The following is a 12,914-nucleotide window of genomic DNA, read 5'->3' as shown; positions in this document are numbered from 1 at the left end:
TGTAATAAGAGTTTTCAGATAATGAAAGCTAATTTTACCTGTAGAAGGCAATTAAGAATCAAATAGTTTTCAGAAATTGTAAAACTCATGCATATATCAATCTGAAAAACTATAGAAAATCTTAAATCACTTTCTGTTTCCTCTAAATTGTCAAGCTAAAAAGAAATATAAAATTTAGAGTAACTACTATTCAATTTAAACTAGTCTTTCAGTTTGATGGAATAAGTTGGATAAAGAATATAAAATTTGAAATGAATGGAATTTCAAACTTGTTCAGTATTTTATAAGTGGATAACAACATAGAAAATGATCATGTAGATTGAAGGTCCTAACTTTCCTTCAAGTATAAGGCAGATAACATTCAACTGATGTTTTAGGTAGATAGTCTTTTTTCAGTTAAAAGTAACTAAGATTTTTCTCACAGAGTAGCAATCAAGTCTCAATGACAAAGGAAAAAATGATTTGAGACAAAAATAGGTTACAGGTTAAACTGGAAAGACAGCAGCAATGGTTTTGTGGGGGAAGGTAACACTATTTGCTTAACTCTTATTAATTCTTCGAATGTTATTGCTTTTTTTTATTATTGCAAACATTCCCAAGTAGAACTGACAATTCAAAAAATGTTTATTTATTTACCTTCTATACCATGAGTAAAACACTGGCAATAGGCCCTAAAGATACAGAGACCAAAAGGTAACATTCTCTGCATTTAAACTCTTGAGACAAAAAGATGCTAAAGAAAGCCAACAAATACTGGAAAAGTTTGGGTTTTTTTGTTTCTGTAATCATAACTATTCTTCCAAGTGATCTCCCATATAAATAAAATTGTCTATTAAATTCCACTATGGGAAAAGGCAGGGATTGGGAAAAAGAATTGAATATGCATTTAGTGTTAATGCCTGCCCTCCCCCTGGCAAGTTGTACTACTTTACCTCCTTAAAGGTATTTAACTTGCTGTTCTGATTAAGAAACACCACAGAAATCAATTTTTGAAAAATTAAGAACAGCAATGTCATGTTTTAAATGAGTCTCCTCTCTTTTGGTAACCAACCAAATATTCATGAATTAAAAAATTATATTACAAGAACGATCCAAGGCTCAGATAATCTACAATTTATCAATATAACTTTCTTATACCTCTGCCTAAGAGACAATTTTCTTTCCTATTAACTTGTTTGTGATAGTAAGTGGTATTAAATTTTTGTCTCAGTAATTCTGATTTCAATTTATCAGTTCCCTCAATACACATAGCTTCTAATATATTTTCTAAAGCTTTTTGTATATCAAAGAAATGCTTTAGTAAACTGTTTCACTGACCCTTTGATGGTCTACTTAAAATCATTCTAAATGGTTTCTTCATTTCCCTTTAGTGTTAAGACTTCTAATCTAATCTAAGTATTCTATGTTGTTTTCACTTGTGGAGAACGGTCTTGCTTAGCAGAGTCTACTGAAAGTGGACGTGTACAATGCAAATGTACCACCTTAAAAAATATTTATAACAAATCCTTGCAAAGAGCTTTTAATAGTTCACCATAAATAGGTTTTAACTATTTAGATTAATTGCCTATAATCAATCACTCCTATGCTTCTCTTAATATTGTGTTGTATTTAGCTTACTACTCTTGAAATTTGGTTTGGAAATTTTCTCGAAAAGTCAACAAAGTAAAAAAGTATATAGTTGCTAGATGACATACTTGTGTGATCAGATTTTAATCATGGATCAAAATAATTAAAGCTTTAAGAGGATATTTATAATTTACAACCAACTGACTTAATTTTGATTTTTATAATGTTGAATTTTACTGTAGACATTCTGAAAAGAGGAATCTTAATATTGAGTCTGAACATATTATTTTGGTGACTAAAATTCCCAATTCTTCCTTCTCCCCTTACACTATGATGGCAGGATCAAGAAGGAAAAGTGAAATAAATTCAGCTTTTTCTTGTACTAATTCTTAAGTCTCTTCTTAATCTACCTAAATATCTTTCTAGACTACTGGAGAGAATATCACTGGATTTATAATATTTCTATTATATAATAAATGCAATGTTTTGTAACATGCTTTATACTCTTTTAAAATAATTTATCAAAAATATCAATCTCTTCTGAGGGATTTATGGTAAAGACGCTACCCACATTCAGAGGAAGGACTGCAGGAGAGGAAACATATAAGAAAAACAACTGCTTGAACGCATGGGTCGGGGTGGACATGATTGGGGATGTTGACTCGAAACTACCACACCAATGCAACTATCAACAATTTGGAAATTGGTCTTGATCAAGGACACATGATAAAACCAGTGGAAATGTGCATGGGCCATGGGTGGGGGGAGAGCGAAGGGGGAGGGGTGAAGGGGAAAGTAGGAGCATGAATCATGTAACCATGTTAAAAATGAATAATAATAAATGTTTAAAAAAAAGGAGAAAAAAATATCAATCTCATCCCAGTGTAAACTTTTAAAAGATAAATATTTTTTTGCCAATTCTGCCAAATAGTCATATATATGTTAAGGTTTTCCCTTGTTACCTAAGTAACTATGTTTATGTTCCAAAAGTTTTCATAAGAATAAAGGATTATATACTGTAGGTCTCCTTGTCATTTTCTAATCTCAAGTTATTCAGTACTCACCGTGGACTACTAGTTACCTAAAGTATCAATAACAATTCTTATTTGTGCTATTTCAGATAATCATTTCTTCTGCATAGGAATTTGATCAAGATAGGTACAAAATTATCAAGTTAGAGCCACAGGAAAATAACTTTGCTTTCCCCTAAGCTAGAATTTTTTTCTTATAGTGATTTTTAAAATGCAAACCAGATAATAGGAAAAAAAAAACAGCAGATGATTTTATAGGAAAAAAACCTCAGGAAAAGACACTTACTGTGAGTGGATGTGATTTCTCATCAAAAATATCCAAGGATCTATCTGAATCTCTATAAAACAAGAGCATGCATTTTTTTAAACTAATTCAGGAATATAGTTACCAACTTAGTAAATTATCTGCTATTGGGGGGTAGGAGGAAGCTTAAAGTTTAACATGATTAACAGTACATATATATGATTTTGTAAATTCTCTTCCTAGATTCTAGCACTAAGTTTTTCTTTATTCCCTTTGAGACTTAAAGATTTAAAGTACTGAGAATAAAAGATTATAATAAGATCTGCCAATGCTGCCTCTAAATTTAACTGTTTAATGGGCAATAACCATATAAGTATGCAACTGAAACCACAACCCTACAATTGTGTTAACCCTAAAGCCAAGACCCTACAATTTTGTTTTTCTGTTAAACAATCCATATTTTTTAAAAAAATTATTTATAAACAATCCACATACTTAAAAAGAGAGAGAGAAAAAAGAAAACTTTAGCAACATTCCTAATTGCAAAAATATACAGTAGCTTAAGGGTTTAAACATTAATGCTAATGGAAAGGGAAGAAATGCTGCAACAGGTGTCATTCTTCCTTTTACCTAAAGAATTTTTAGAAACTTTTAAAATATATGAACCATTTGCGGATTTCTTCCCATCTGGCCCTTATAGGTTTTTGTGTTATTACTCTTAGTTGAATTAATTTTCTTTTGTCTATACCTGTTATTCACTGATGTAAGGAAACCCTTTCCCCTCTCTGCCCTAAGATAAGAGAGCAATACTTGCTGAATGATTATCGATTGGGGCATTGAAAGGTTAAGTGACTTGCCCACAAAGCCAGTAACTATTAAATTAGGTAAGAAAATAACTAATTAACTACAACTAAGTTAATATGCCCTTAAAATAAATGAAATGAGAAAAAATCAGTTATAATCTGTTCTAAAGTATTAAATTTATAGCATCTTATTTTGCCTTTTAATATTTCTGAATGTGATGAATATGTGTCATTGGCACAGCATTTCTCTGCTAATATTTAAGTTCAACATGCCAAAGACAAATCTAGAAATTATTCCCTCCCTCTTCGATGCTATAAGAAAACCTTTCAGAAATTTATATTCTCAAAAAGCTGGCTTTAATTATTTCCATAAAACTAAATTTGCCTAAAAATGAATCAGACATGCAAAGTGACAACTTGGAATAACTATACAGTTTTAAAAGAGCTCACCTGTTTTTTATGTGGTAGTATATTGCTAACGTCACACTGTGGAGGAAAAAAATAGTTTTATAGCAACATATTTCATTACTTTTCTTGGCTGGATATCTCTTCTTTACAATACATTTATTTTAAATGATCATGAAATTCTATGGGCCTGAATACTGTAATTCATAAACATACCATAATAACAATTTTCTTGTTTTATTTAATACACAAATGCTGAAAACCATCCACTTCTTCATGTGCTTTATGTCTTTGTATACAGTTATGAAGGCTATTTTAAAGTGAATAGTTACTATACATCAGTTAAATGCTGAAAAATTATCCTTCCCTCACTACCAAACCAATTCCTCATATATTTTCATGTTATCCAACACTAGAGAGCAAGTGAAAAAATTATTAAATAGTCCTTTGAAATTTTATATAATTAGTAGGAAATACTTTGAATGGTTTCAGTATAGAAGATGGTAGCTATTATGAAGTTTGCAGTGAAATGGCAGCATTATACTATAAAATGTAAAATGTATGGCAAGAATTTAAAAAATTGAAAGTAGATTTTGAAAGAAAAAATGTTTTAGGAGGTCTTTTAGTAGCTATTATACTCAGGATAAACTTATCTGCTAAAGCATAAAATAGAATTACTTTCATCCATTATTTTTTATTAATAACCACTGATACCTCTGTTATTTGATCTCAGGACCTAAAACAAAACCTTCCATTGGGGAGGAAGGGCACAAATGTTTTTTTTTAAGGATTGGTTTAAATGTATTTAAGAAAAGCAGCTGGGGTAGCTAGGTGGCTCCGTGAATAGAAAGCCAGGCCTATAAATGGGAGGTACTGGGTTCAAATCAGACCTCAGACACTTCCTAGCTTTGTGACACTGGGCAAGTCACTTAACCCCAATTGCCTAGTCCTTATTGCAACCAATACTTGGTATCTATTCTAAGACAGAAGGAAAAGGTTTAAAAAAAAAAAGTAGTCGACACTTTTTAAAAGATGTGATAATTTAAGATATACATAATAGTGTCTCCTCAGGGAGCTATTTTAAATAGTGAAGAATGAAAAATAATTTTCAGCAAGGAAACTTGTACATGTACTTAAACACAGTTTAATCTAGTAAGTAGTTTAATTATCCTTCTTGAAATTGTGATTACACTAATTCATTTGCTCAATAAGTCCTTTTCCATGGTCAATTGTTTGATTTACTAAACTGAGTAGAAACTGGATTTATGGAACTTTACTGTATGAAAATTGGGCACTAAAATGTAATTTTAAAGTTCTTTGAAAAAGTAGCAAACCTAAAAAGGACTCATGAGGGAAGCTAAGGCTCTGGGAGAATGCATCAGGATTCCTTAATTTTCTCATCTTTGATGAACTATTGCTCCAATTTCAATGAAGTTATGAGCATATCTTTACTGAGTGACTACTAGGTGGCATGACAATGGAAAATAGCTAGTACAACATCTACAACTGTTATTGCTACTGCTACTATTCCTTCTACTACTGTGAAAGACAAGAGAAAAAATGATATTCTTATGAAATGATATAACTTGACATTGCTAAATTATGTTTCTACAAGATCGACTACTACTCAGGTTCATGATGCTAAATAATAGTTATTAGAATATATCAGAATTCTGAAGGATAAATTGCCATTCTGGAAAAAAAATTTTAATAGATTGCTTGCTATGCCTTGTATCCAGTCTAGGACAACAATGGGCAAAATTCATAGAAATGAGAAGCAATAAAAAAATCCCAAAGAATTGTACTTCTGGTTCTCAATTCAGGAATCTGCTCCTAGGCACTAAAAATGCTTAAGGTGTTTCACACAATCTCTTAATCCTATAAATTTCTTAAAATTAAAAAGTATACTATGAAATGCAATTTTCGGTTTGTACATAGTGTTCCTTTCTCAGATGGATACTATAGGATAAGCCAAGAGCCCCTGTACATTGAAAAGTTGCACTAGGAATTTGGAATTACTTTACATTCACTAAGATGACTTCCATTACAATGCTTTATTCCAATTATTTCAGTGTATGATGCTAGGATGCAATACAATTTAGGCTTAGCATGTATCACTGCTATGCTGCTTATTCTGGCCCTTTGTCCCTCTTAAAAAAGGCTTGGATATATAGGCTCTGTATGATGCTAATTCCAAAGTCTAGAGCAGATATTCTTAACTTTTCTAAATTATGGATCTCTTTCTTTGGCAGTCTGGCAATTCCTATGGATCACTTTTCAGAATGGTGTATTTAAATGCATAAAAGACAAAGTTACAAGGAAAACTAATTATGCTGAATTTTAGTTATCAAACATTAAAAAACAAAAACAAAAACCAAGTTCATTGATCTCATGCAAAATACAAGAATGGTCATCTATTTTAATTTTGGAGTCCCTGCTTTTGATATTTTGATACTATTCACTCACTCATCCTGTTAATAAAAAGGGCTAGTGTGATACACCCTGACTGGGTAGAAAATAAATAATTCAGGGGGCAGCTGGGTAGCTCAGTGGATTGAGAGCCAGGCCTAGAGATGGGAGGTCCTGGGTTCAAATCTGGCCTCAGACACTTCCCAGCTGTGTGAACCTGGGCAAGTCACTTGACCCCCATTGCCCACCCTTACCACTCTTCTGCCTTGGAGCCAATACATAGTATTGATTCCAAGACAGAAGGTAAGGGTTTAAAAGGGTTTAAAAAATTAAAAAAAAAAAAAGAAAGAAAGAAAGAAAAGAAAAATAATTCAGTTTGTATGAAACTACTACTACCTTTTGGTCACATGACACTGAAGTATTGTAAAAACAAAATAAGATAAAAACCAAAACAGTTCTGGGGGGAAAAATGGGCTGAGAATCAAGCATGGTGGGTGCTAGTTTGGTCTCTTTCTTATCAAGCAGCTGTGTGATCCCAGACCACCTGAATGTCCCTTGACCTCACTTACCAATTCTACAAAATAGGATAACTGAATTGGGCTTCAAAAGTCCCTTCTAGCACTGAAATTTGATGTCTGGTTTTTCTAGATCATATCCAAGTCAAGTCAGGAGTATAACATTTAAGCCCTTAGACAATACCTACTTAGAGAAGTAGTCATTAAGCAAAACTGATAAGTATTGGCCTTCCAAGGGCTAAGAGTATGTCTTGAAGCTACATTTCACACCAAGTTTGAATCAAGTAAAGGAGAAACATCAAAGACTTCTGAAAAAAAAAAGTATCACTTGGAGCAGCTAAGTGTCTTAATGGGTAGATCCAGGCCTGGGTACAGGAAGTCCTGGGTTCAAATATGGCCTCAGACACTTCTTAGCTGTGTGCCCTTGGGCAAGTCACTTAACCCCCATTGCCTAGCCATTACCACTCTTCTGCCTTGGAATCAATACGTAGTATTGATTCTAAGACAGAAAGTAAGGGTTAAAAAAAAACAACTTATAAAATAGAAAGTTGAATTATATGCCATTTGTTCTCCCCACCCACTGATAACAGAGAAGTTGATTAATATTTCCCCTCTGTAAAATTTGACCAAGTTATCTTGCAACATTAAAAACAACAAAATGAATCTTGACGAGTCTTTTCAAATAGCTTAAGAATAGTAAATACTATATGCTTAGATTTTTAAGACATCAAATCCTATATAGTTTAGTATTAGGTAAGGAAATATCAAAGCTCTTACTTGTATTCTATTTACTCTCAGCAGTCAGAGGAAGGAAGTTAAAGACTTTGACATCACTGAGAAAATTTTAAAAGCTAGCTGACCAATAATGTCTTCAAGGAACAATACATTGTAAGCATTGGACTTTAGGAATATTTGCAACACTGAAGCATTACTAATCCTTAAGCCTTAACCAACAATTTTAAAAATGATTTAAAAGACCATTTTTTTCTCTTTATTTATTCTGAGAATTTATTATGAAGCCCCAGAAGAAAATGGGTTATATATCTTAACAGTTATTCTCCACCTCAATTACTCTTCTGATTATTTTTCCCTATAGTAATCAACTATTGTGATGACAAAAAAATAAGTTTTCTGCTTTGGGTTCTGAGTATTGGCAAAGTAAAATTAAATTAAAATACTATTCATGACATTAGCTATCATTACTAAAAGGGATCCAATGTCTTTCACATGCCTTCAGAATTGTATTAATTAAAATGGAAAATATGTACTATTAGTATAAGGCTTTGTTCCCAGGCATGCAAACAATAACTAGTGATAGCAAATAATGCACATTACACATTATATCTAGGAGTTTCAATAAACCAGAACACTTTTCTTTAATAGTGGTTTTAAAACCACAACTTTAAAAAAAATTGAAGCCCAATTATGGCTTTTTAAAACAAAAGAATTTGGTATTTTACTACAGAAACAGAAGGCTTTGTTCAACATTTTTGACGTAGTATGGAGTTAATTCAATAGTATTTTAAACTTAAAGTTTGTTGTGGTCCTTACATTAGTGTACACATGCATGAGAGTATGTGCGCATACCCAGGCAGGTAGTGGTGGCTTTAAGAAAATTCTTGAAGGGGAAGGCCACAAGGAATATCTGCGCAGGTGGATCTCCTGGGTAATGTTACAGTTTTGGCTTCTAGCAACTTGGAAGGAGTTTATTTTTCCCTCCTGTAAATATGAAAATCAGATCCAGATGTTCTCTGACCTTGAAGAGTTCTAATGCATGTAGAATTAACAAGTCTGAAGATATTTTCTGCTATGACTAAACTTCAGCAAAAACAGAATATAAAAGATGGTAGAGGCTATAAAAATTTCATCCCAGGTGCCTACTTTTGTTAATGTTACCTGGTGTTATCATTCAGTATCCAGGTGAGGGTAATCTACCAAATGAAAAGCTTTCAAAACCAGGATATTCACACTCTTTGAGAACAAGGCTATAGTAAATTATTATAATTGCATTTTATCATCTTCATTTATTATTTTGATCAATTTTTTTTCCTTAAGTAAAAGAATTTTTTTTAATACTTTACTTAGGTCTGAATAGAGATGGGAGGAGAAAGTAAAAGTCCTGGCTAAATAACCTTAGAAATATGTAGGGTTAACAACCAGAAATTTACTTTTTCAAATTAGAAAGATGAAAAAAAATTAGAAAGATGATACAGGAAGCCAAATTTTTAAAATTCAACACATTTAAATTATCACATAAGCTAGACAGCACCAGAAATTCAATGAAATAAAAGAGGCAGCTACATTGTATTGCCAGTAGGGGACAAGCCATCCCTTCCCAAAGTAGCACAGAAAGGAATATAATAAGCAGCTTTAGTCCTTTAGAATTAGAAGGTAAACTTGTCTAGAAATTCTCTATTTTAAAATCAAAATATTTCCCTCCACATTTCTCCCAATACTTGATTTGCTTGAGTAACATAGGACATCAAATAAAAAGGCTTTTCTCTGACATCTTAGTTTTTTCTTTCTTTTATATGGCCTACAATATAAATATAAAATCACATATTAAAGTCTAGAATATCGACCCAAAAGTTGAATCCAGTCTTAGAAAAAAGAGCTACTAAGGGACAGTCAATTTGGTGACTAAAAATGATGAATAAAGCTAAAAGTTTCCAAATTCACTTTTAACATAAAGTAACTGATTTTTAACTCAACTTTTGGCACATTAATTGTACTTACCATTTGATTGTGCTTCTAAGATTAGGCTGGCTGACTGTGCTGTCATCTATAAATATTGTTGAACAGGAACTATACTTTTTAGTGAGCTGCCCTGGAGACAACTGAAGGGGAAAGGGGAAAAAAAGATAGAAAATATCGTTTTAATTTTTAAAGGTAAATTTTTTTTCTATGGATTACAATTTCAAATAAGCATTTGAGCAATAAATTATAAAATTTTTACTTGAAAAATACCTTTAAAATGTCAATTTGCTAAATTCAATGAAGTATTTGTTAGCATCTTTTTAGGGCGGGTACATCTTAGAAAAAGATTCATGATTTTTAAAGTCTTTGCATTTATTTTCTTGTCTGTGTAACACTTCAAATATGGCAATAAAATGTTAATAGGTGAAATAAAATTCATATGGGATATTTTATTGTAAGAAATAAGAATTAAGAGGCAGTATAGCCAGATAGCTGCCCTTCTCTGTGCAAATCTCTTTACCCGCCCTGGGAATTATTCCTCTCTTCTATTTTCCAAGGTCCTGTCCAGCTCTGAAATTCTATTACGATATGATGGGAGCAGCTAGAGGCACCACAGTGCACAGGACATTAGGCCTGGAGTCTGGGAAATCAGTTCTCAGGCCCTTTCAAGCTGTGTAACCTTGGGCCAAGTCATTTCATTGTTGTTTGTCCTCAGTTTCCTGAACTGTAAAATGGGTATAACAGTCCCTTCCTCTCAGTTGTTGTACGGATCAAATGGGTTAATAATTGTATGCCATTTAATAAGGTGCCTGCCTGGTACACTATAGGCACTATATAAATGTTTATGATGATGATGATGATGATGATATACACAGAACAGAAAATAAAGTAGCACAAATCTCTTCACCAAGAATTAAATGGTCAAACTATGATCTTCCTGGAATTCAGTCATTTTTTTTAAATTTAAATTTTTTTTAAACCCTTAACTTTTGTGTATTGGCGGAAGAGTGGTAAGGATGGGCAATGGGGGTCAAGTGACTTGTCCAGGGTCACACAGCTGGGAAGTGTCTGAGGCAAGATTTGAACCTAGGACCTCCCATCTCTAGGCCTGACTCTCAATTCACTGAGCCACCCAGCTGCCCCCCCTAGTCATTTTTTAAATAAAATTACCAAATTTTAAAAATAAAAAACACTGGCAAACTTCAGATCTCAGGTTACAGTTTCAGTAAAAACCTTCCAATCCACCTCTATTTATTGTGAACTACGTTTGAAAGCAAATAATCACTTGAAAAGGGTAAAAAATTAGCTTGGACTTTAAAAACTGAACACTGATAATAATTCTGATAGGACTCAGAAGAGGCTTGCTTTGAATACTATAAAAACTTTGAAAACTACAAAATACCATCTTGTTAAAAAAAAGATGGACTATTTTAAAATGTTTTTGGAGTTTCATTTATCCTTTTTTTGTATGTCATCTTTGAGAACCATTATCTACATATCTGAAAGCTTCATGAGAGTTAAAAGCCTATATCACATCTAAATTTGACATGCTAATTACTTGCCCCCCATCCCCAAACTAATTCAAATAACTAAGAGAGGCTGCACTGCTTAGGCTGATCCTTTTCTATGCATTTTTTGTTTATTCATTGAGGGAATATTTCTAGCAAGGAATACTTAGCTTACTTTGCTCTAATTGTATATATTTAAAAATTAACAAAACTGCATTACTTTGAAAATTCTACAATTCAGGTAAACTTAATAAGGACCATAATTTATCCAATCTTGTTCTGATAATGGTAGCAGTTTTGGATTATTCTTATAATATTTAAAGTACCTAAAATCTTGGATAACCAGCATCATATAAATAACTGATAAAATACTCCTTCAGTTGCTTAGATAGTAAGATTACACTATCTACCCTGCCCACCCTGTTTCTTGGTTTGAAGTTTACATCAGTCATTTTCTTTTCTTTCCTTTCCTTTTTTCTTTTTTTAAACCCTGGCCTTCTGTCTTGGAATCAATATTAAAAATTGGTTCCAAGGCAGAAGAATGTTAAGGGGTAGGCAACTGGGGTTAAGTAACTGGCCCAGAATAACATGGCTAGAAGTGTCAGAGGTTGTATTTGAACCCACTTCCTCCTGCCTCTAGGCCTAGCTCTCAATCCCCTGAGCCACCCAACTGTCCCTCCTCAATCACTTTCAAAAGAGGATAAATAGAAGAGAAGGGATGAATATATTTATTTGAGGGTTGTGTTTAAACAAGAAATCCTTAATATAGCTTAAAGTTTTAAGTCCTAAGGGAAAATAATTGGTTGGCTTCATAAAATGAAATCTAAGAGCTCAAGCAGAGGTAATGATTTCAGTTATTATCTTTTCAAAGTTACTAGAACTAAGTAGGATGAAGCTGCATCTTAAAGTTAGCCCCATCAAATAGCATTATGTTCCCACATGTACACAACACTGTAACAAATGAGAAATAACAGACCTAATCCCCAACTCTTAAAGATTTAGGACAGATCTATCAGTCATCAATCTATTTGTCTCTAGGCTGAATCCAGCCTAACTAAAGATGCTAAACATTCCGTAATTATCAAACATGGGGTATAACCATGTTCTTAGGCATGTTATATATTTTTGGTAAGCAGACTCTGTTCATACCCTTCCCCAGCTATTAGCCAAAAGATTTTGTGATCCAGTCTTTCTTTTCTTTTTTTTTTTTTTTTAAACCACTATGGAGTATTAGCAGGGCATTAGGAATGCAGCCCAACTCAGTAAATATTTGGGAGAGGTAGGATGATCTAATGAGTCAATGGAAGACCTATTACATGCCATTTATTTCTGGCTCATGGATGGCAGAAATGAGCTCAAGGCTGCCCAACTTATGTAAGAGCAAACTGTCCTTACATGGGAACCAAATAATGCAATCACCAGGTCCTGTGCTAAGCACTTTGCAAATATTATCTCATCTGATCCTCACAACAATCCTGGAAGGCAGATGCTATTATTATCTTCATTTTATAGCTGAGGAAACTGAGGCAGAGATTTAATGATTTGCCCAGGGTCACAAAGCTGATCCTGAAATGTCTGAGTCTGGATTTGAGCTCAGGTCTTCCTGACTCTAGGCCTAGTGCTCTATTATCCTACCTATCTCTATAGCTGCTTATAATTGTGAAAAAAGTCCCCTATAACAATTACAAGTATATCAAAAGATGTAATAATTTGAAACATTATTTTGAGGTTAAAAC

General features: G+C 32.9%; 1 protein-coding gene across 4 annotated transcripts in view; it reads right to left on the bottom strand.

Moving 5' to 3' along the window:
* The window catches only part of CCNYL1 (cyclin Y like 1), a 71,484-nt gene that overhangs the window by 18,196 nt on the left and 40,374 nt on the right, over nucleotides 1–12,914 (bottom strand). For 3 of the 4 annotated variants that reach the window (XM_044670690.1, XM_044670691.1, XM_044670692.1), the window contains 3 exons: nucleotides 9,710–9,810; nucleotides 4,095–4,130; nucleotides 2,884–2,935 (listed from right to left, as the gene is read on the bottom strand). In XM_044670690.1, the coding sequence (XP_044526625.1) occupies nucleotides 2,884–2,935; nucleotides 4,095–4,130; nucleotides 9,710–9,810 (189 nt within the window). The remainder of the gene's footprint in view (nucleotides 1–2,883; nucleotides 2,936–4,094; nucleotides 4,131–9,709; nucleotides 9,811–12,914) is intronic. The other variant, XM_044670693.1, reaches the window with a different exon arrangement.

Source organism: Gracilinanus agilis, chromosome 3 (genome assembly GCF_016433145.1).
Source record: "Gracilinanus agilis isolate LMUSP501 chromosome 3, AgileGrace, whole genome shotgun sequence".
Lineage (NCBI taxonomy): Eukaryota > Metazoa > Chordata > Mammalia > Didelphimorphia > Didelphidae > Gracilinanus > Gracilinanus agilis.
Note: the sequence above shows the minus strand (reverse complement) of the source record. Positions and strands in the feature narration are given on the sequence as shown.